Source organism: Bos javanicus, chromosome 3 (assembly GCF_032452875.1).
Source record: "Bos javanicus breed banteng chromosome 3, ARS-OSU_banteng_1.0, whole genome shotgun sequence".
Taxonomy (NCBI): Eukaryota; Metazoa; Chordata; class Mammalia; order Artiodactyla; family Bovidae; genus Bos; species Bos javanicus.
The window spans coordinates 46,141,543-46,167,175 of NC_083870.1; the positions used below are offsets into that span (position 1 = coordinate 46,141,543).

The following is a 25,633-nucleotide window of genomic DNA, read 5'->3' on the forward strand; positions in this document are numbered from 1 at the left end:
TTTAATACTTTACTTTTATTTAAGCTTTATTCTTTCCTTGCCACAAGATGTGGAATTTGAAAAAAAAAAAAAAATAGAAAGTACCAAATAATCAGTTCAGTCTCTCAGTCGTGCCTGACTCCTTGCAACCCCATGAACCGCAGCACGCCAGGCCTCCCTGTCCATCACCAACTCCTGGAGTTCACCCAAACCCATGTCCATCGAGTTGGTGATGCCATCCAACCATCTCATCCTCTGTCATCCCCTTCTCCTCCTGCCCTCAATCTTTCCCAGCATCAGGGTCTTTTCCAATGAATCAGCTCTTCACATCAGGTGGCCAAAGTACTGGAGTTTCAGCCTCAACACCCAGGACTGATCTCCTTTACGATGGGCTGGTTGGATCTCCTTGCAGTCCAAGGGACTCTCAAGAGTCTTCTCCAACACCACAGTTCAAAAGCATCAATTCGTCTGAGCTCAGCTTCCTTTATAGTCCAACTCTGCTTCTGTTGGGTCTATACCATTTCTGTCCTTTATTGAGTCCGTCTTTGCATGAAATGTTCCCTTGATATCTCTAATTTTTCTTGAAGAGATCTCTAGTCTTTCCAATTCTATTATTTTCCTCTATTTCTTTGCATTGATCACTGAGGAAGGCTTTCTTATCTCTCCTTGCTATTCTTTGGAACTCTGCATTCAAATGGGTATATCTTTCCTTTTCTCCTTTGCTTTTCACTTCCTCTATTTTCACAGCTAACCCTATCTTAATAGCTAATATTTATTGAGCATTTACTATGTACTAGGTCCCAATGCTTTGTATTCCTTTAAATCTCACATCTATGCAAGAATATAATTATTATTCCTGTTTTAGAAATGCAGAGGTAGAAGATCAGAGAGAGTAATGAATTATTTCAGGGCTCTCTCAAATGATAAAAACTTTAGGAAATATAAGATAGAAAGAGTGGTATAATATATTTGAAAAATTTGGCTTATGCAATTGTGGAAGCTGACGAATCTGAAAGGTATAGGTCAGGGCAGCAGACAGACAGAACTTCTTCTTCCTTAAGGAAACATTTTATTTCTTAAGACCTTTGAACTTATTGGATGAGGCCTACCCAGGTTATTGAAGTAATTTCCTTTACTTAAAATCAAGTGATTATAGATATTACTACATCTATATAATGCCTTCACAGTTATACCTAGATTAGTGTTTGGTTGATAATTTGACAGGCATACTTAGCTAGGTATACATAAAACTAGCATAGAAACTTATAGAAAACCACAGTCAGAAATATGAGAGAGGACGAACTCATGTCAAAGTCTGATGACAAAACCCTATTCCTAATCACCCAAGAGCTGTCATGGTTAGCAGAGGATTAGGGTACTTCTGACAGCTGGGCTGGAGTACATGAGAGTCTGTGAGAAGAGGTTCAGATACATGGTCCTATTGGATGACCGGCCACCCAGGTGGGAGAGAAGGGTTCCATGGACCTTGGGAATCTCAAAGTGTGCGTGAACTGGGATGTGGCTAAATAGGCTGCAGAGATAACCCAGTCATAATGACCCTGTCTAGTTACTGGCTCATTTTTCCTCTCCTCAAGCCAATATCTATAGGTCAGGATATGTAACTGGTGCCCTCCGGAACATTTACAGGGAGAATCTGAGCTAGTAAATGTTAAATTCATTACAGTGATAAATGCAGAGTGGGGTGAAAACAGGAAACACAGTCATCTTTGTCAGTGTCTGATTCAAGTGAAAAAGGGAAATTTAAATTTTACCAAAGCTTTTTTCTCATGAAATAGTTCTCGTGGAGAGAAAAAAAGTCATCATCTCTGTGGGTCAGCTAGTGCACTTAATAAGAATGCCCTGCATTTCTTTATATAACAGTTATTTTAGCAGTGGGTCTAGAAATTAAGCACAGATGTAAATCTCCATTTTGCCTTAGTCCTTAGCAAATAGTGAAAAAGATCAGATTAGGAATTAGTAAAGGAATGATCTTAGACTTTGTTACCAGGAACTGAAATTCTTATCCACCACTTGCATTCTCTGTGCTTTGTTTTTGATCTGCCTTAAACATTTTTCCTTATCATATCACCTTGAAATTGCAAAACACTTCACATTATTTTCCTTGTTGTTTATTGTTTTTTAACAGGAAAATGAGAAAATGAGTATCATAGAACATACACAATCTCTGTGGTATAGTAATATAAGAGGGGTGACACGTCATTATTTAAATATATGTCTATTTATATATATGGATATAAAATGATTTATATTCCTTTGACTAATCAAATGTAGCTTAAACTACAATCATCTTAATAACTTTTGAGAAAAATTATTTTGTCATTAGGATATTCAAGTACTTAGTCACCTCTTATTTATGTAAGTGTATCCACCCCCATCTCAGTCTTTCTAAAATAATTACATTAATAACCACACATTTATGTAATAAATGTAATTATAGGAATAAGTGTAGTGTAATGTAATATAATATGTTGCCATGTTACAAATAGACTAAAGTATATTCATCAATGTCAGCAAATGAAGAAATAAACTTATCCTCCTTTCAGTTATAGAGAAGTAAGACAAAGGCAAGTCAAATGATTTGTTTAACTTTCTTAAATAATTAAAATAACTTAAAATAATGCTTTTAGAATAATCTAAATACAAAAGGCAAATGTTTTCAGGGAGTAAATGGAGGAGGTGATGGACAAGGAAGAAAAACGTTTGATTTAATTTGAAGGGACAGGAGTGGTTTATTGCTGGCTACAAACTCAATCCACAAGCCCCATTCAGTTTTCAGGTCAAATATCGTATCTACCTTATCTCACACAACAAAACTCATCCCTTGCACCATGCTTTTTGCTCTTTGTATCCACCAACTACCATTGCCCTTCATTTAACTCTGAAATAAACTCCTACTTCTCTGGAATGGCCTATTGGTCGACTGAATTTTAGATAGTAAATAACATTAAATTTAAATTTCCTCCTTATGGAATTGAGATGAAAAGTTTTCCTGTAGTGAAGTGAAAGCTATCAGATTTGTTTCAATTGTAGTTTGAAAACATTTTAGTTGCCTATTCATATTCTTTTCAAACTGTTGGCAATTATTTCCTAATTAGTTGATACATGAATATTACAGACCATTTGGCAAATAAGGAAAAAAAAAAAAACAAACACAATGGAATATCCTTAATCCCACTCCCAGAAATGATCACTATTCAGATTATATTGCTTATATATATATATATGTATATATATTATTTTTTACAAAACTTGAATATACAATGCTTTGTGTCCTGCTGGTTTATTTAAAATTGTTTTTTTATTGCAATCTGTTACCACATTTTTAAATGTTTGTTTTAATAACTGCATTTTATTCTATTATCTTTTTCTTTTCTTAAAATAAAATTGTATTATTCATTCTGTTGGCATTTTTGTATTCCACTATCCTTTCTTTGTCTCTCTCTTTCATTTTTTTTTTCAATTACCATTTTTGTACATTAAACCTTTATTTGCATGTCTTAGTGTTTTCTTATGATAGATTCAAAACTTTTTTTAGAAGTTGAGCACCAGTTTCTACTAAATTTCTACCAAAGGAGCATAACAAATCCCATTTTTAACCTTGCCATATGGTGTAGTTTTCTTAAATCCTTTACTTTTTAATAGAAGAAAAATCATATCTCATTGTTTTAACTGGCAGTTCTTATATTACTAAAGGGTTTAAGTTTTCTGGTGCTTATAAGCTGTATTTTTTTTATCCCGTTTTTATTATCTTTGTTTATTCTTCTATTGAGAATTAATGTTTCTTATTAAAATTGAGAAATGTCTTTATATAGAAAAGACATTTTATTTGTCAAAATAGTCTTCTAGCTAATCATTTACTATTTAATTTGTGTATATTTTGAAATGTAGAAGTAGTTGAATTTTTGTGGTAAAACTCTTTTCCTTTGAAGTCTTTTAGTCTTTTTTCCCCCTTATAATTAGCTTCCATATTTAGGAACTAGATAAATACAAATTCACATTTTCATTTAGTTTTCTTGATAATTTTTTATACTTAGCACTTTAGTACTCAGAAATATTATTTTTGTTATGAGGAAAGAGTATAAGCGGATTTCCCTCTTAACACTATATGTGTGTATTCATGTTTTTAATTATGTGTACATAAATGTGTGATTTATGATGTATGCTTTACATATACATCAAAAGTACAATTTATCAAGTACAAAAATTTTATATCAAAAGTACACTCTGATGTCTGTTACATTGTTTTCTGTACACTTTTATATTAATTTGGTTATATTTTTTTTTCTTTTAGAACCACATCATTTTAATGAGTGTAGCTTTCTACTTTCTTTCTAATGGTCGGTAAGAAAAGTCACTCTTCTTGCTAATAATATTTTATAAATTTGTATTACTTAGGTTTGCCAGAACCCAAGAAGGATCACATCTTCCAAGGCCTGACACAGGACCAGGGGTTTTACACTTCCAAAGACTTTCTGCCTCTTGTAGCCAAAAGCAGTAAAGCAGGTATCACCAATTGTCTTCTGTTCCTAATACTGCCTATGTTGTTATATGTATTATACAATTATGTTAAATCCAGGATCAGTAGGAAAATTTCCAGATCTCCTGTTCATCCTTCATAATAGCAAGGTAAAAAAAAAAAAAATCTGATATGATTGTTAGCCAGAATCACATAACTGTCCATCCTCCTAATAGAACATCATCATAAGGACTTTTCACTGTATTATATACAGGTCTAAATTGCATTATGAAAAGTTGCTTCAAAATAAGAGTGCCTTAACAAACATCAGAAGGTGTTCTTATAAGAAACTGCAGCAATTTCACTTTGGGAACTATTTTTGTTTGTTTGTTTTAAAATGGGGCAAGTGATCGTGTCTTCTTTATTTCTATCCACACAAGCAGAAAGATTCAGTCCCTTCTTGAACCACAGTTTTATGAAATTAAAGTAAAACATTTTGATGACTACCCTAATACCTAGTCTCTGTGTGCTATCACTTCACATAACAGGAAGATGAACCGGAAGCTATGCTTGTCTTCTGCTGTGACTAGGCTAGGGTCATCATCTTAGTGAGAAGGAAACTACAGGGTATTCCCTAAAAACCAATAGCCAAACTCCTTAAATACATACTTTTAAAGAATTCTGAACTTAAGCTGTTCTAACATATAATTACCTACTGAAAACATAAGAACTTACATTTATTCTCCTAAATTGAAAAATACAAGAAACTGCCTCTCTTAGATCAATCTGCAGAATTTTACAGCTAAAGTTGTGTACTATCTTTATCTTTTTCTTCCAAGAGAACATGATGCTTGCTAGGAAAGCAAGAATATCTTAGTACACATAGTATGTATTTGAGAGTTACAGAGGCTAATTATGTAACCCCAAACAGAAACTTTCAAGCAAAATGATAACACTAAGTTATCTTTGTACCATTTCAAAAATTATAGTAATTTATCTTGTCACCAATTTTATTTAATCCAATAATACAATGCTACCTAATATATAGCAAACACCTGCCTTTCACTTTTTAAAAGAATCTTCATGTGGACATTAAATCTTTATATAAATGCTGTTGAAAAATGCTCACTTGGAGATTAATATTTTTTATTGTTCAATTTTACAGGAAAAAGCAAAAAAAAAAGGGGGGAAAAGTTTTAACTATTTGAAGAAAATAATTCTTAGAAATTCTTCAGTTATATAAAGGGAACAGACTCAGCATGTTAATTTTCAAAATTTACCAAATATAATATACAGCAGGGCTACACATTAGAAATCTACACATTAGATTTCTTATGATATCTAAATAAAATGTTGTAATGAAATACTGCAGATTATTAACCCAGATCACAAGGATCACTCTTTTCCTTCTAAAAAAAAACTTAATGACAGTAAGTTAAAAATACACATCACAACTTTGACAAAGAGAGTTTTAATTGGTTAATTCCAGCTTCTTAAGACTCAAACTCTTCAAAATATGTTATAGATATCCTTCTAGAAAGAAAAAAAAAAGAAGTTAAAGGTATTGACTATGAAATTACATATATGAGCATATTTTTAAAGTGGGAATAAAACTGTCTTTCAATGAAGCAGAATAATTTGATAGTGACACTCCATCCTGGAAAACTGCAAGATGCAATTTTACACTGCTTTGAGTACAAGTATCTTTTGAGCTGTCATGCAGAAATGGTTTCTCTACTTGAAAATGGGGTTTTCCTTTCATCATTCAGGAATGTGCGCCTGTCACTCTCCATTGCTGTCGATACGGGGAACCGTGATTGTACTCGGAGCTGGAGACACAGCTTTCGACTGTGCAACATCCGCTTTACGTTGTGGAGCCCGCCGAGTGTTCATCGTCTTCAGAAAAGGCTTTGTTAATATAAGAGCTGTCCCTGAGGAGGTAAAAAAAAAAAAAAAAACCGTCAGAAAATATGGAGTTGTAATGCAACAGATTTTAGAAGATACAACTGTTAATGTGCAGGCTCTTAGTTTAAATCACTAGAATGTTCTTCAGATTGTGAAGTGCAAATTTTAAAATTTCTGGGTTACCCATAGTTGCTATTTTTTAGTACAGACATTCAAAGGAAAAGAAAATTATTTTATAACACTGATTTGGATAAAATGAATTTATCTTTGTCATTTCACAAGTGCTTCTTACTCTGTGTTAATATCATTGAAAGATGTTGTATTTAACTAGTAACAGTGGAATGTGCTAAGTCTTCCATATCCTAACGATAGATACTCTTCCCAAAATGATGCATGGATATTAGGAGAATGTGGTAATTAGAGACATTCAAAATTTTCTGTAAACCAAATTTACAAGCTACATTTAAATATATATATATACACACATATATATGTCATAGTCAATTCATTATTCTATGAAGCCAATAGAACAAGGGGATTATCGTTTATTTTTTGAGCTCTAATGTAAGCATTATTTAGAATTAATTAGTTAACTACTAAAAATGACAGATTTTAAATCATATCATTCTTACAGGAGACTGGTGACCAATCTTGATTGAGACATCAGCTGGGTACATGTACCATAGAGTTCTCAAATTTTAATGTTAAGAAAGATAATACCTTATAAAGGATATTAATTCTGAGAACAGGAACCAAATGTATTTATAGAGAGATAAATTACTTATTTTATACAAATCAGTATTATGAATTTGATTTGCTTTAGAATTCCTGAACATATTTGGAGTCTTTATACTGGGCAAGAATTATAACTGTAGTCAATAGGTAATTTGTCACATGTAGGCTAACTACATTGCAGATTAATCTCACTGAAATATCAGAGTCACCATTGGTTCATGACTGAGTTTAAAATGTCAATTTTATTCTCCAGGGCTTTTCTCCATCCACTCTTTTTCAGACTTTCAAATCTAAGGTGGAGATAGTCTTATAATCCTAGGAGTTTTTTCTGGAGCACTATTTTAGGCATGAATTAGTGCAATGAGGGAGACCTGGGTTCGATCCCTGTGTTGGGAAGATCCCCTGATGAAGGGAAAGGCTACCCACTCTAGTATTCTGGCCTGGAGAATTCCATGGACTGTATAGTCCATGGGGTCGCAGAGAGTCGGACACGACTGAGCAAAAAAGAAAAAAAAAAAAGTGCAATCTTACATTGATACAAATACAGGGAAAATAGTCATCCTGGAGTAAAGTGACTTGCTTAAGATGAGAGAAGACAGGAGCTAATGTTATTCATCTTTATATCCTCATGTATAGCATAGGACCTCAGCAAATAATAAGTACTTGAACAATTTTGAACTAAGTACTTTACATCTTATTTTTCTAAATCTAAAGCACCTTGAAATTTGGAAGGGAAGACACACAGGAATGGCAATGTCAGTTTACTTCATACTTTATATTATAGTCATCTTCCATTGGCAAGGGTCACTAGAAATGAGTGGTGGCTATTTCTGCATAAGTAGAAAACACTCACACACACAAACACAATGAGACCAGATAATTAATTACTTGAGAGGGTAGAAGTTTTGTTTGCTTGTTTGTTTAATCAGCTTAAAGTTTATTGAGCATCCTTTGTGTATCAAGCCTGTTTTAGGCAATTGGAATACAGCAGTGAACATATCGGATAGAAAATCTTGTGCTCATGGAGCTCATACCTGGTAAGGAAAGATACTCGATCAAGCAAGTAGATTGTCACATAAGTGTATGTTGAACAGTGGTTAATGCAATGCAGAACAAAAATTTAAATAGGACTATAAGAAGTGTGAATTTGGGGAGAGGTTATGGTGAAAGAGGGAGAAGGCAATGGCACCCCACTCCAGTACTCTTGCCTAGAAAATCCCATGGACGGAGGAGCCTGGTAGGCTGTAGTCCATGGGGTCGCTAAGAGTCGGACACAACTGAACAACTTCACTTTCACTTTTCACTTTCATGCATTGGAGAAGGAAATGGCAACCCACTCCAGTGTTCTTGCCTGGAGAATCCCAGGGACGGGGGAGCCTGGTGGGCTGTCATCTCTGGGGTCACACAGAGTCGGACATGACTGAAGCGACTTAGCAGCATGGTGAAAGAGAAGGTGAGATTTCCATTTTAAACAGGGTGACCCCGGAAAGCCTTTCTATTACTATGACTTTGGGGCATAGGCTTCCCTGGTGGCTCAGAGGTTAAAGTGTCTGCCTCCAATTCAGGAGACCTGGGTTCAATCCCTGGGTCGGGAAGACCCCCTGGAGAAGGAAATGGCAACCCACTCCAGTATTCTTTCCTGGAGAATCCCATGGACAGAGGAGCCTGGTAGGCTACAGTCCATGGGGTTGCAAAGAGTCGGACATGACTGAGTGACTTCACTTTCTTTCTTTTGGGCATAAAAATGAAGACATTGAGGAAATGTAGACATCTGGGAGAAAAATGTTACAGATCAAGGCAAATGCATTCACCCTTGATTGAGGAAGTTTCTTGGACTTTTAGAAATAGAAAAAAAAAGTCAGTATGACTGGAACCGAGTATGAGAGGATAATATGTGCCTATATGTGATGAGGTCTTGTAAGTGTTCCAAAGGCCAGTATTTACTGAGGAAAGAGGAAATCCTTGAACTGGTTTGAGCAGACAAACACCAGGATCTGAGTTAAATTTTAAAAGGATGGCTCTGTTGATAATTGACTAAGGGGGTATTGGGTTAGACGCAGGGAAGCTATTCAGGGGCTAATTGTGAGAGTAGGCTGTTAGATGCTTCCCAGGTGGCTCCGTGGCAAAGAATCTGCCTGCAATGCAGGATATGCAAGTATGATTCCAGGGTCAGGAAGATTCCCTGAAGAAGGGAATGGCAACCCACTCCATATTCTTGCCTCGGAAATGCCATGGACAGAGGAGCCTGGTGGGAACAGTCCATGAAGTCACAAAAGAGTCAGGCACAATTTAGTAACTAAACAACAACAAGGCTATTGATGTGACTGGTTTATAGGAAGGAAAGGATCAAACTCCAGGCATTGCTCAGTCAGAAGGTCAAGCCTTGGTGGGATGAACTATGGTCATCAAAGTATTGGGAGGAAGCAATGGGTTGGTGGGATAACTTCTTTTATTGCCTGCAGTAGAACTTAGTAGACTCAACCAGAACTGGGGCTTAATTAAAACTAGAAGAACAAATGTTTGGATGTTTATTATTAGTTTACAAGAAATGAAAACATTTACATTGTCTTAAAATCCCTGGGCTGTGAGCTCTATGAGAATGATGCTATGTCATCCTTTTTTTTCTTCCCCTGCCTAGCCCAATGAATGTCACATGAAAAATGTTTAATAAATAATTGTGGAATGAATGTTTTCTGGAGAAAATAAGCATCCAGGGCTTCTAGCATTGAAAAGGCTAACACTTACCAAATTAGCTTAGTTGTTAACAGCAGAAGTCATTTGAAGTTTCTTTTGCGAATTCTAGGCAAAAGTTTTCAGTGTTAAAGAAGGAATAATACAGCAACAGAAGGTGCATGGATTTTAGGGTTGGATCACTGGCCTGTGAATATGCATTTTTCAGACTGAGGACTTCCAGTATTTGTAAAGATGGCAAGTTAATACCTCTTGACCATTATTTAATTTTGCATACATCAAAGAGGCCTAGGACATGGTAGTGCTAATGCTTATGAAACTGCTAAGTCAATATCATGTATCTACTTTAAGATAACAGATTTTGAGAATATCCTGAGACAAATTTTTAATGTATATGAAGAATTTAATACCAAATTTAATTTCTTTGTATTTTTTCTATTTCTCATATGCTTTCTACCCCAAATATACACAAACTGCAATCACACTTGGTTTCTATGAAGTCAATGAAGATTGACATTTAGAGCTTTTCTCAAATATGTATATTGTTTATTGGGCTTTGACTCTTGGGTGGAATTTGAAAATAACATAATTTGTCTATTGGTAAAAGGCCTCACTGTCAGGCATGTCAGCATGTATATATCCAAAGCTGTGGTCTAATCCTCAAGTAATTTTTGAAAGAGGAGGGAACTAGAGAACAATATAAAGTTTTCTCACCATTTAATGGCAAATATAAATTACTACCTAGGCCAGTTAGATTTAACAAGAATTTTTACATGGTTAATAACAAAGAACCATATAATTCGATCCATAAATGTTTTAATCTACTAAGTGAAGAATCACTACCCAATAGATGCTGCAGTGACAAGCACATCCCACTTAACTAATCAGAGGTTTTCATACTTTAGTGTGCATCAAAATAACCTGGAGGGGCTTATTCAACACAGCTTACTGGGGCCCCATCCCAGTTTCTGATTTGGTAGGTGTGGGGTGGGCCTGAGAATTTGCATTTTTAACAAGTTCCCTGGTGATGCTGAAGCTGCTGATCCACTGCTCTCATGTATCATCGATCTAGTTTCCCACTGTCTAATTAGAGCTATAAGCAGTGTGCTGTTTTGGGGCATTTTCCATCTTAGTTAAGGAAGCATTAATGCTACAGAATATAAGGTTTGATGAAACGAAGATGTGGAGGCATCATCAGCATATTGATGTAATTCTGATTCCAAATGTCTTTCAGTCTCCCCTGTGGCCTCACACACATGCTAAATAGGATGCTACTGAAAAACTAGCACTTCGCAGCCAAGGGTCCTTAGGGAAACCAGCCAATCATTCAGCACTATCCTCTAAGAAGATGAGGGAAAATCTGTTAATAATTCCCTCCAGAACTTTCTGCAAGCTTAAATAGGTGAGATTAAATTTCAGAGGATAACAGAATCCCCCAAAATGCTGGTATTAAAAGCTGTTGACAGATCAGATAGACTGCAGAAATGCTTTAGGCTGTTGGGAATCCCTAAAAGGAGGCATGAAGGTCAGGACTCAACAGACCCACTTGAGTTGATAAATTTAATGGATAAGGTTGGGGAAGGACTTTGTAGTTCTTATTAATTATTACTGAGAAGAATGCAATACAAAATTATTTTAATAGCACAGTCCCACACACAGAGAACATACCAAGAAACATATTCGGTTTCCCAATAGCAGCAAAACACGATAGATCTTTAATTCTGTTGTTTTAATTTTTGGCTGCACTGAGTTTTTGATGCTGTATGTGGGCTTTCTCTAGCCCTGGCAAGCTGGGCCAACTCTCTTGCTGCGGTGCGTGAGCTTCCATTGTGATGGCTTCTCTTGTTGTGAAGCATGGACTCTAGGGAGTGTGGGTTCAGTATCCTGCGCATGTGGGGTCTTTCTGGACCAGGAATTGAACTTGTGTCCCATGCATTGGCAGGCAGATTCTTTTTTTTTTTTTTTTGGCAGGCGGATTCTTTACGAGTGGTCCCCCAGTGAAGTCCTCTGTGATTTTTTTTTATATTATTTTTAATTGGAGTATAATTTTGCAGTATTGTGATGGTTTCTGCCAATATCAATATGAATCATCCATAGGCATACCCATGCCCACTTGCTCTTAAACCTCCCTCCCACCTACATCCACCTCCCACCCCTTTAGGTTGTCACAGAGCACCAGCTTTGGGTTCCCTGCGTCATGCAGCAGATTCCCAATATGCATTACCTCTGTTGTTTTATTTGGGCTCACTATTTTATTCTACCTGTTCATTTGCCAGAATAATAACTGATTTAACTTTGACAGTGCCTGTTTTCATGTATTTTAGCTGTACAGAAGGTCAGCTATTTTGATAATACTGCTTTATTATTTTTAATAATAAAATAACAGAAGCAGATTGACTGGTCTGCTAGTCAAAAACGTCTTCATCTGTTACCATGACTCTGAAAAAAAATGCATTTTATGTGAAAAATATGTATCTTTTAATTGAATCCTTCTGGTACCACAGAGCATTCCCCATTTTAGATCATTAATGTGGTATGATCTGCAGGTCTCCTCTGAAGTATTTTTAAGGTCAAATGATCATGTTGAAGCTACATCTGTATTTTCTTTCATCATCTAAATATTACTAGCTAAATATGCCTTTTCTTACCAGTAGCTAATGGTTTCTAGTTTTTATTTAGTTTTAAGAAATATGACTCTGGGACTGTTTTTAGAAAATAACCTTTATAAGCTGGCAAAATTAATTTTGCTTAGTTAAGGGTGATGCTTATAGCAGCTCTTCAGTAGTTACCACCTGCACATCATTTGAGCTGGTGGTCTCCATGGAAAGTAATCAGAGACCCATTAGCTAGGTTAGTGATATGAAGATACCTGCAAACAAACAAATGCACAGTTGTCCCCAGGCACACAAAGTTATTAATGGTAGTTAGGGGCTTTCCTGGTACTAAGATATTAAATACATCTTTAATAATTTATGATGACGTTGGAATGACATTCCAAGGATCTGTATGTGTTTACCTTTTTGAAAAGACTGAAATTTCAGAGAATGGAATAGTCACAAAAGGAATTAACCCAAAGTTGAAGTACTTGGGTCTAGGTTATGTATTTTAGTCTGATATGCCCATCTATAAAATCAGTGTTATAACTATATGCTTCTAAAATTTCTTCTATTCCCCAAGTTGTGTATTTTGAACATTTAGGAAAAATATGCGAATGATACAGAATGTGGACAGGAAGGCTTTATCTCTTCATGAAATGACAGGAAGTCTGTATTGAAAATTTTGGCAATATCTATAAATACTACACTTGAAACAAGTTGCAATTAATGTGTCCCCAGTCAGTTGGTGAGGTAAAATCTGCTGCAATCAAGACATGGATATTGAAGAAGCTGACAGGTGAGACTGTCAGAATTCTACACTACATGTGATAATTTAGATAGTAAGTGAAAAACAAGGACTGTAAACAGGCCAGAAGCCAAAAAATGCTTGTGCCCATTCAAGATTATATATATTCTAAATGCTTACTTATTTTCAAAAATCCCAAGGGATGGCTACATCATGTTTATTTAGGAATATCTGTAGAGCTAAAAACAATGTACCTTTTAAAAAAGTTTACCAGCTTTCCCATGTATGTATTGATGCCATGGTTGTTCAGTTAGTAAGTCATGTCCAACTGTTTGTGATCCCATGGACTAAAGCATGCCAGGCTTCCCTGTCCATCACTATCTCCTGGAGTTTTAAATATAATATATATTATATACACATACATACACACAGATTCATTAATAGTGCACATTTTAAACTGGTGTCAATTCATTATCAAACTATATTAAACAATGGCATTTTGTTATTACTCTATTAAACTTTATGTTGTCATTACTCTATTAACTTTTATGTGAAATTTAGAAGATGCTCTTCCATTAATAATATTCATCTCAGCTTCCCAATATCTTCTTTCCTTTTTTACAAGTTGAAAATATTAAAAACTAATTTATGTAATTTTAAAAAACATATTTGTCATGCATGCAGTTTAAAAGATATAAATGAAAAGCACATATGAGTTAATACAAAACCAAAAAGAAACATTGTCATTCTTTTTAAAAGTGATTTTTTTTTTCTCTTAAAAAAGATCAACTCATCCTTCAAGGTCTGTTCTAAATGTCATTTTCTCTTTGAAGGCTTCCTTAGCTCCATCCTAATTAGCCTCTCCCTCCTGTGAGATCTTACAGTTCTTTATGCTTCCTATATTATGACACTTATAGAGTAGTTATTACTTTATACTCATCACACAAAGTGCAATCTCCTTCAAATGGTTTGGCTCATTCAACTTGAGTTTGAATGAAAATGTAGAGTAGTGCTTGATCCAAGTCAACAGATCAGTGAAGCATGTTGAATAAAGTACTTTGCTGCTGCTGCTAAGTCACGTCAGTCGTGTCCAACTCTGTGCGACCCCATAGACGGCGGCTCGCCAGGCTCCCATCCCTGGGATTCTCCAGGCAAGAACACTGGAGTGGGTTGCCATTTCCTTCTCCATAAAGTACTTTAGGGGCATTGAAAACCTTATAGGAAGACTTTAAATGAATATAAAGTTATTAAAATATGTAATTTATATTTTATGCATATATATATACTTCAAAATTACTTCTGATAGCTTTTGAATAAATAGTTCATTCAATTATTTATCAATATATATTAATCTAAATTTTTAAAGTTTATTTTATTACAATATCAACCTAGCATTGCAAGTAGATTGAAAATGTCAATTTTCCTTGGCCTTCAAACTCTGAAAAGATAGCTATGAATTTAGAAAAAAAGAAAGAAAAAAAAAGAAATTCAACCAAGCAATATATGAAATCAAAATTAAAAATCAGTAAAAAATATAGAATCAGAGAGGATTAGCAAGTTGCACAAGACATAAGATCCTAATTTGTACAGAATTTGTACGAAGAGGCATTTCAAGATTGAAGAAGGTATTACAAAGGCACCAACCTAATACAGAAGATAATCTAGTGAGACATTCCAACAATAGCTTAACTGTATTCCAACAAATATTCTAACAAATATCTTGTGAGATATCCCACTAACAGCTTGATTGTAGCAAAATCTAAGATGAGGATTAATAAAAGCTCATCAGATTTAAGAACATTTTGTCAGTCATAAATGAGTAATGTTCAAAAATACTCTCTTCTTTTAAAAATTATGTATTTCATAATACCCGTGCAAAGGCATTTTAAGCCTCTAAATTATGCCACACATTGCATCTCTGGTTTTTGTAGCTTCATCATGACACAGCATAGTTAAGGGGCAACTATATCCAGTGTGTAGTAGAACTCTCATTGGAGAAATGTTTCTTTCTGTTCAAGATTCTTCCATTTTAAAACCTTACAGTTAAAAGATGCCAAATACTTGTAACACCATAGGAAGTAGTAAAAAAAGTAACCTCAACTTGTGGTTTCAGCAAACTTTTGCCTAGAAAAGAATAATTGCAGAGTTAGCTTGTATATTCCAGAGACTGGTAAGCACATCAATTGCTCTGCATTCCACCACAGACTGTGAGTCTGTATAAGTCAAAAAGTACAAAATATATTAAGCTGTTTTTAATAAATTAAAGGAGATGTGATCAGGAGTAGATTTTCAGAGTTTACTGTCTCTTTTATCTTCCTTTGTCTCCCTGGTAACCAAAACAACCAGAAGATTGGATTGTGAAGTCAAACTCACATGAATTAGAGTTATAACTTGTATCCAGCTTTATTAATAATTTCAAGGATACAAGTAAACATGAAGTGTGCGGTAAACAAGAAAAGGTACAAGACTGCCATCTTGTTGCATCAGGGTATGCTTTGATCCAGAATAACGTAGTCTCTAAGTAACATTAGTAGCTCTATCACTTACACAAAACGAAGTTGTTTTAACTATAAAATATCTCCAGTTTATACGCAGATAGTCACATAGTTAACATGACTGTTTAGAGAGAGCTATGCTGCATAAATCCCAGGTTTTGTTTACCTTAGCAGTCCTAGACTAGCAGGTATACCTTGGCAAAAGCATTACAAGGATAACTGCTCTCCCAGTTGCAAATGCTGATTGATAGCTTGTTTCCATTAGCATGTTTACAAGGGGATTTGACCAGGTCGCTTTCTTTCTTGAGATAAACTCTTTTGCCATCCTACATCTTCTCTCACCGAAGGAAGATAATCTGTTTCATACCAGAATTTCTAACTAATTCCTACTCATCTTTCAAGATTAGTTTATATTTTACATTTTTCAGGCAGCCCTTTTGTGACCTGCACAACTGCTGTTTAAAATAACCCTTTTATGTGCCATTAAAACAGAATGTGTTTATATGTTATCACAAAATATAATTGCATATTTGTTTCTTTTTCTGAGATTTTTGAAAGTAGGAATTATTTTATTAACTACAGCATGTAGCACCATTTTTGTATATAATAAGGACTTAATAAATGTTGGCAAGTTAATACATCAATAGTGTTCTTATTATGTAGTATGAATAATTTAATAGTGATGAAGTAAAAGATAATATTTTCCAAGATTATCACTGGCCAATACAGACTATCAAACAATTTTGATTTGAAATAACATCTCTGAGGTCCTCATGTTCATATATTGATAGAACTGATCACTTGTTGAATGTCTGGCTGTTAGACGATAATCTGTACAAAGAATATTGTTTCTTCACATCATTTCTCCAACTTTGGCAATTAGAATTTAATGTATGCTGGTTTTGAGTTCTGCTCATTATGGCTTATAACCTATGCTTACTTTGTCTATATGCAATCTAAAAATGAGTTGACATCATGCTTTTAATTATAGTAAATTATGTTGTTTCATAATTTCCACAGTACGATGCCTGTAATATTAATCAGACCAAATCATCACATTACATAAAGTTAATCATTAAAATGATGATCTTTATTGCATGCTATAGCACTCTATTTTTATTTCACTCTGCATCAACCACATATTTTCCCCGAATATGGAGGTAAAAATCAAAGCTAAGAAGCGTTTTTTTTTTTCCCCTCAGACAGTATGAAAATAAAGTAGCGATTTATTGAACTTCAAAAATGGAAACTTATGGATGCTTTTGTATCTAATTTCCTTGAATATTTATTGGTGGGGAAAAAGACAGGAGACATGTATATTTGCTTGGTGTACCAGTTGTTCCTCATGAGAATAGGCTTATCAAACAAGTAAATAAATAAATATATGTGTCACGAACAGAAATGTCCATATACTCAATTCACTGAATTGTTGATTATTAATGATCATTGGGGTTTCCCTGATGGCTCAGTGATCAAGAATCCACCTGCAATGCAAGAGATGAAAGAGATACAGTTTCAATCCCTGGGTCAGGAAGATCCCCTAGAGAAGGAAATGGCAACCCACTCCAGTATGCTTGTCTGAAAAATTCCATGGATGAGGAGCCTGGTGGGCTACAGTCCATGGGGTTGTGAAGAGTCGGACATGACTGAGTGATGGAGCACACACACAATGATCATAAGCAAACATTAGGTATTAAAAGGCACTAACACTGACATCTGTGAACCAGTTATTAGCACAGGAGCCTGATTCATTTGAACAACAAAATGTTAAGACCTACTTCATAAAGTTAGATCATTGGTCACTCTGGTCCATCATAAACATATGGCACTGAAACTGACAACTGAGAAGGAGTACCATTTGCTTTTTCATTTCAAACTCACAGTATAGGATGCTCTGGTCAGGTAGCATGTCTTCTAAATGTTAAGTGTTCCTTGCTATAAGATGAATATTTAGTATTGTCGACTCCATTTACTACGAGTCAGTTGTCATTTTGTTAGCTTGAATATCTTCGGGGTTTTCATATTAATCATTCATTGTGGTAAACAAAATGTTATTCGGTGTCAACTGTGTGCCAGTCATTTTATTAGATACTTATATGGCTGAAATCCACCGGATAACCTTTCATGTGGCATATTGGCTAGAATATATCCTGATTTGCCAGGCATCTGTCCAAATGTTCATTTTCTTATGCTCATCATTTCTTAAATATTCGAATGTCACAGCTGGATATTGAGGATAGAAAGTTAAGTAAGATATTGTCTTTGTACCAGTTTATTGTCTAACAAATAAATAAATTTGAATTCTATTTTAATTTTCTATCTTTATATCTTTAGATAATGTATTCTATGTCTCTACTGTTTGCTTTATGAAGTAGTACTTCTTTGTTCTAAACTTACCCTTCCTTTGTATTCAAGGAGTCTCCATTAACTAATCTACAATATTGAGTTCCTAAGTCCATCACCTGGTTCCTGTATTTTGTGATTATACCTCTAAACTTACTGAGACCAGGAAGCTTGGATTTCCTCTTTCCACTGAGGACAGCCTTTATCCAGCCAAACCCTTACCTTTAATTTGCCTTTGGCTAGATCCTTTCTGGAGAAGGCAATGGCAACCCACTCCAGTACTCTTGCCTGGAAAATCCCATGGGCAGAGGAGCCTGGTGGGCTGCAATCCGTGGAGTCGCTGAGTCGGACACGACTGAGCGACTTCACTTTCACTTTTCACTTTCATGCATTGGAGAAGGAAATGGCAGCCCACTCTAGTGTTCTTGCCTGGAGAATCCCAGGGACGGGGGAGCCTGGTGGGCTGCCGTCTATGGGGTCGCAGAGTCGGACATGACTGAAGTGACTTAGCAGCAGCAGCAGCAGCAGATCCTTTCTTTCCTGTTCCAATTAGCCTTGTTTTGAAATTCAACAAATGTAGCTATACAAAGTCTCATTCTTTCAAATATACTAGAATTTCTGTCTTTGAATAAAATTGAATACCACAGGGCTTTGATTTAGCCATAGCATAATTTTAGCTAAACTTTGTCATTTCTTAATATTCCTTTGGTTTCTCTGAGCATCAGTTTCTCTTCTGTAGGAAGGAAATAATACTTATTCCCACAATTGTTTGTTTATGGGGACAGCAAGCAGGAGGCTGTGTGATTAGTCTGTAAATCATGATGGTATCCACTGTGTTTTTGGCTTTTAGAGCTGCAACAGAGAGAAAATTTTGAAACTAAATACTTAAAATAAGCAACTAATATACAAATGTTATATCTCCTTTGTGAAAATTAAAATGAATTATGTCTTAAGAACTTAAAAATAAATATATGAGTATTTATTATTATTACTTTTGTATTTTCAGATAGATTTCATAGTAATGGAAATAAATTCCTTTGTTTTCCACAAATAAGTCATAGGGTATTTCACTTAACGTATGGCTTTGCTTACTTTGAATTTCTCATTTTCCTAATATTTCCCTATTGACTACAGTAAATCTTATTATCTCAGTTCTTTTTTCAATATAATATCAATACTTTCCAAATAATTATATATATTCAAGTCATGTCTTTCTATCTTTTCTTTAAAAGTTATTCTCTTTTATGTAAAATGGAAAATCTAGGTATCTAATAGGTCCGTTTAGTCAAGGCTATGGTTTTTCCACTGGTCATGTATGGATGTGAGAGTTGGACTATAAAGAAAGCTGAGCACAGACGAAATGATGCTTTTGAACTGTGGTGTTGGAGAAGACTCTTGAGAGTCCCTTGGACTGTAAGGATATACAACCAGTCCATCCTAAAGGAGATCAGTCCTGGGTGTTCATTGGAAGGACCGATGTTGAAGCTGAAACTCCAGTACTTTGGCCACCTGATGTGAAGAGCGGACTCATTGGAAAAGACCCTGATGCTGGGAAAGATTGAGGACAGGAGGAAAAGGGGACTACAGAGGATGAGATGGTTGGATGGCATAGCCGAATCAATGGACGTGGGTTTGGGTGGACTCCGGGAGTTGGTGATGCATAGGCAGGCCTGGCGTGCTGTGGTTTATGGGGTCGCAAAGACAGACACGACTGAGCAACTGAACTGAATAGCAAGATAGCAGGACAGAGTGTGATTTATGTCTGCTGCTCAAATCTTAAATGTTTGAGAGACTAAATAACATTGTAAGTTTCAAAAGCAGAATTTTGGAATAGTCTGCTTGTGGGCCAGTGTGTATACCTTCTGACTTCTGTGCACAGTCAGATAGCTGGCACAAATACTGAATATTTGAATACAAGTTATGAACCCTGGTGCATATGAAAAGTTATTATGTGAGTTGAGGACATATTAAAATGAAGTTTCTTCCTGTTCATAATAGTACATAGTTTTTAGGCTAAAAGTTTTACTCAAAAGCCATGCAAGAGTACCACTAAATCTTATTCAACCTTAATCTTATTGTAAATTCTTAAAAGTTTTGATTTGTTTGCAGTGTTCAATAACTCATTCTAAGTTAAAGGCCAAATTTGGTAAAAAGTATATAAGGTTATCTACATATAATAACATATACTATTTAAGTATTCATAGAGAAGAGTAGAAAGGCGTGAAACACACCCTAGAGTCTGAGACGTGCTCCCAGTACGTGCATCCTTGGTTCAGGAATTTGTTTCTGCCCTCCACAGAAAAGAGTACTATTATAAATACACACCATGTATTGATTTACTCAAACCATAATGATTTGGCACTGCTCTCCAGTCAGGTTTGCCATTATCATTAAAATTAGCATCACTTGACATTTTGGAAACACACTAAACTGGTTTATGTTGGTGAGCTATAAGACACTCCCTTATGCAAAGGTGAGTAAAGTGATACAGAAAGCGTAGCATTATATGCAACTATATTTATCTTTTAATTTGAAGTATTTACGGAATATTTTGCTTTCCAGACATCACACATTTTTGTTTTGTAGAATGTTAAAGAGGAGTATAAGTTTTCTTGGCTTTTCCTTTTTTTTTTTATTCCTTACCTTTGCTGCTGAGTTACCTTGATGTTGGAGTCATAATCTTAATGCTAAGTGTTACTGAGTAGGTTGAAGAATGATTTGGAGGAATAGTGAATTCAGAAAAAGACAACTTCAAATAAATTGCATTTATTTCACCTGTACAAGCTAAGCTTGCTTCAGGTGTTTTACATTTCTGAATTGCCTTAAGCAACACCACATACCAATTAATGTAGCTAGGTATTGTTATCCCGTTTTTAAATGTAAGGTCAAAGCGATTTAGCAACTATCCCAAATAAGCAGTGGAAGTAGGTTTCAAACTGATTCAATCCCACTTACTTCTCTCTCCCTTATAAACCACGAGCAGTTTGAGAGCCACTGGCTTGTATATTTACCACCCACAATACCCACTTATTTATTGTTTTTGCTATTGCTAATCTCTTAATTTTATAATGAAAAGGAAAAAGTTATGTGACAGTAGTTTATGGAGCTGTTTTCAAGCCTTCAAAACCAGTTTTCAAAAAACATCTTAATTAAGACGTAGACTGAAATAGCTTCATTCCAATATGTAATAATGTGTTTTTCAAATTAAAAAAAAATCATCATCCCTTGAAGGAGTTTAGATATTTTTAGATTTTTATGACATTGTAATGTTCATACCATAAATATTCTGTGTATCTGTTTATATGCTGTGACTCTATGCTATTATGTTATGTAAGAAATTTTCTTCTCTGAGGAAAATAAATTTCACTCCCTTGTGGGTGATACTAATCTCACTGACAATTCATGGTATAGATCAATCGACGTTCAGAGATAGGCAGCTATAGTCTAAACTGACGTGGTTCACAAAGTGTCACTTCTGGAACAGCAGCAAAGCATCACCTAGCAGTTTGTTAGAAATGCAAATCTCAGGCCTCATTCAGTGCTACAGAACTGGGGGTAAGCCTGTGCAGGGTTTTATCAGGTCCTCTAAGGTGATTCTGATGTACTGCAAAGATGGAACCACCACTCGTGGATGGAGTGCTGAGACATGGGTCCATGGCTTCATCGAAACATTGAGCAAGCTACTTTTTGTCTCAGTTTTTTCATTTTGTTGTAGCCCAGATAATTCCTGGTTAGAAGCCTTACACATTCAATTTTCTCAACCTCACTCGTCAACTGAGAATCTACCTTTCTTCCATCGGGTAGGGAAAGAATGAGACTAGACACACTCACAACCTCTTCTGTGGGGTGTTTTTACATTTCCTGCAAAAGACTAGTCAACATACAGGTTAGGATCACATTAACAAAGGCCTGGCACCCAAAACAGTAGGTGGAAAAAGAAGTGAATAAATAAATCTTAACATTCTATTTTAATAGACATCCCATTATGGGCACGAAAGCAAAAACTAGAGTGTCCAATTTTATGGCAGAAAAAATTATGTCAGATAAGTGGAATAACTGGGAATTTGTCAAGAGGAACATGTTTGTTTCTCTTTCTTGAAATTTTCATTTTTTTTTTCCGAAAGTAAAAATAAATGTTACTTGTTTCTTGGTTCTACAGAATTTCTCTAATCTTTTCTCTTTCCTACCATTCTAATCAGTTACTTCCACAGACTTGCTCACCCACTTTATGGACTTTTTTCTAGTTTAGATATATGCAGCTTGGTAATAATCAGAATTTATTTTCATAAAAGGGATGATTAAAAAGAGAATTTAACCTACAGAAATAAAAGCATAAGGAGACCACGCTATTGTAGTGAGAAACCTCACACACTGCCAGCCATAGGGCAGGCACTACCTAAAACTTCAGAAATAGCTTGTGATGTCATGATCTGGACTTACCAGATGGCACTAGTGGTAAAGAACTCACCTGCCAGTTCAGGAGACAAGAGACACAGGTTTAGTCTCTGGATCTGGAAGATCTCCTGGAGGAGGGCATGGCAACCCACTCCAGTATTCTTGCCTAGAGAACCTCATGGACAGAGGAACCTGGAGAGCAAAAGTCCATAGGGTAGCACAGAGTCAGACATGACTGAAGCGACTTAGCATGCACGCACGCTCGCCATGATCTATAAAATTCCACATGACAGCTTCAATGCAAGACTTCCTGTGTCAGTGATTTACAAAATGTGAACAGCTGATAACTGAATCTCAGCTTTGGTGAAAGAAAAATCTTCATGTTGATTTAAACATTATAAGCTTTAGTATGAATAATTGAATTAAAAATCAATATTAAATCAAGAAGAAACATTTTCAAGTTTTTCTGTGTTCTGTTTCATTTTAGATGGAGCTTGCTAGAGAAGAAAAATGTGAATTTTTGCCTTTCTTGTCTCCACGGAAGGTTATAGTAAAAGGTGGGAGAATTGTCGCCATGCAATTTGTTCGGACAGAGCAAGATGAAACTGGAAAATGGAATGAAGATGAAGATCAGATAGTCTCTCTGAAAGCCGATGTGGTCATCAGTGCCTTTGGCTCAGTTCTGAGTGATCCTAAAGGTAGAGTGCTTGGGAGCTGAAATGTGTTATGCAATTGTCTGTTATTTTACTGCCGTAATGGTTTCCAGCTTTCAGGGAATCGTTTTTCACTTGAACATTCATTTCCTTCTTCTAGTATGGAATGCAAGAAATCTTGATTTGTAAGACTTAGAAATGGTATTTAATACTTATACAGAATTATATTTAAAGTACTGGGAATTGAAAACAACATTAATCTTTCTTTTAAGCTTATAGTCAAAATACATATCCTGCTTTGTAACAATGTTTGTCTTGTTTCCTCTATAAAAATCAGCTTTTTGTTCAATTAGACCTAGAGTTAGAAAATGTGGCAGAGAACTTGTAATAGCCAATCTTCAGTGATTCAAGCAAGTTAAGATCTAATGAATAGTCAAAAATAGAATTCATGTTTACTATTATTCGCATACCAAATTATCACTAGAAACATCAAAATTGTCAAATTAGGAAGTCTGAACTTCTGTCATTTCATCTAACTGGCATAAATGGACATGCTAAGAACAAAATGCTTTGAACAAGATGTGAGAAGAAGAAATAGATAACATCCCAACTGAATAATAAGCCAATCAACTAAGACCAGTTTGTGTTGTTTTCCTCACGCACAGTGTTTTTGTGGGCCACTTTACATAAAGGCTTAGGTTCCTCCGTACCCTTCATTTTGCAAATCTTTTACTTTTTACTGCACACTGTCAAAATGACATCTATTTTATTAACTAAAAAGAAAATAAAGATGTTTCTCTAATTTCAAGATTCATTAGGAAAAAGAGTAAGTAAAATTTCTAAACCTGATGATTCCTAGAGCTTCCTACTATATGCATGCTAAAATTACATTTTGTGTCTGAAACAGAAAAAGATAATGCTTGCAAATGTGCATTTTTATCCAATAGATAAGTAAAACGTTTAAGCACTCATCAGGATATTTTATCTGCAGGACATCAAACATCTTGGTATTTGGAAACATCCAGATGTTTAATGTCATCAAGATAAATGTTTTCAAATAGTTGGATGATGGCCTGAATTTGTCACTTTTCATCTAGACATTTATGTGATATGCAGACATAGTCACAGTGTGCTTTGTTATTCATTGATGAGTTCAGGAAGGAAAAAGAGAGCAACATATAAACTGTATTCTGTTATCTACAAAAAGATCATAATGTTCTTACCGCTCTGTATATGACTGAAAACTGAGTAAAAATGTGAATCACTTAACTTGCAATTTTGTTGATTTTTTGTCTATCAAAAAACAATTTATCTTACCATTTAAATTTATGTTCCACAACTGACAACTCTAATATCAAGGAAAATATATCTTTTCCCTAGCAAACTTAAGTAGATGTGACTCAGAAAATCATAGAATACAGCTTTCCAAAGCTTATGTTGGTATGTGTGTAAAGAGTGAAAGATTTATCTTAATATTTAAAATATTGAGTAGAAGAAAAGAAAACCTGATTTACTCGTGTTTATTTGACTAAATCATTATAAAATTTATTTGTGAATTTTGTTCCAAAATTTACTTGTGTATGTTTCTTCCAGGGCTCTATATGTTTCACCCTGTATACATTAGAGAAATCAAGGGAAAATGATCAGACCTTCCCTTTCCCTTTTTTTTCCCCCTCCTCCTGACTTGAAAAACAAACTGCTTGAGAAAATTTTCCTCAAATAGAACTAATTGCTTTACGTGGACCTTCAACGTTGACATTAATGAGAGCTACTTTCCAGTTAGAGGGGAGCTGGAAGAGCTGCAATGTTAAATAGCATTCACATCTCTGCTGCTTTCTAAATATATTCAATACTGTTTTTTGAATGGAAAACATTTAAAAATGGTAGAGAGAAACATCATTTGTGAAAAGTTGATCAGGAAGATCTTACCCAAGCAGTATTTAAAATCTTGAAACAATACTTTCAAAGAAAACTTTCACTTGCTCATGTTACCAGATAGAGTGAAAATCAGATTGTAGAAAGCAAGTTGTCAGTTTGGGTAAGAAGAGAAGCTGTTTGTGTCTCTTCTGCCCTGAATACTAGCTCAATACTCCTGTGATGTGATTTATGTGTGATATTTTTGTGATTATTGCATATGTGGTATGATATACTTCAGTATATTTACTTATAACCTCTTTCTTAAATCATCAATCTGCTTTTCTACCCTTCTTCTTCGCTCCTTCCCAAGCTCTCTTTGTACAGACTCCAGCGAACTGCACACAAAACTCGGGGTAATCTTTTCACTCCTTATTCTGTTTTCTGCATCTGACAGTTGTGTTTGAAAAACTCTTCCGCATCACTTAACCTTTCTGAGCCTCAGCTTCTTCCTCTGTAACAAAACATGGATAATAATACATACTCTTTCTACCTCTCAGGATGGTTATCAGAATTAAAATAAAATAATGTGAAAGTGCTTTGGAATTGAAACTGTAACACATTATTATTGTTTATGACACTCCATTTTTTTTCTTTTTCTTTTAACTGTTCCTTTTCCACTGTCACTGACTGTTTTCTTCCTCTAAAAAGTTCAGACTTTGCCCATTTTCTCTTTTCTTAATATATTTATTTCTTTACTGAAC

The 25,633-nt window shown here is 35.1% G+C and overlaps 1 protein-coding gene across 3 annotated transcripts in view; it reads left to right on the forward strand.

Annotated features, from left to right (window-relative positions):
* DPYD (dihydropyrimidine dehydrogenase) overlaps positions 1 to 25,633 on the forward strand; it is a 930,948-nt gene that overhangs the window by 377,271 nt on the left and 528,044 nt on the right. For all 3 annotated transcript variants that reach the window (XM_061411115.1, XM_061411116.1, XM_061411117.1), the window contains exons 9-11: positions 4,396 to 4,503; positions 6,226 to 6,395; positions 22,850 to 23,060. In XM_061411115.1, the coding sequence (XP_061267099.1) occupies positions 4,396 to 4,503; positions 6,226 to 6,395; positions 22,850 to 23,060 (489 nt within the window). The remainder of the gene's footprint in view (positions 1 to 4,395; positions 4,504 to 6,225; positions 6,396 to 22,849; positions 23,061 to 25,633) is intronic.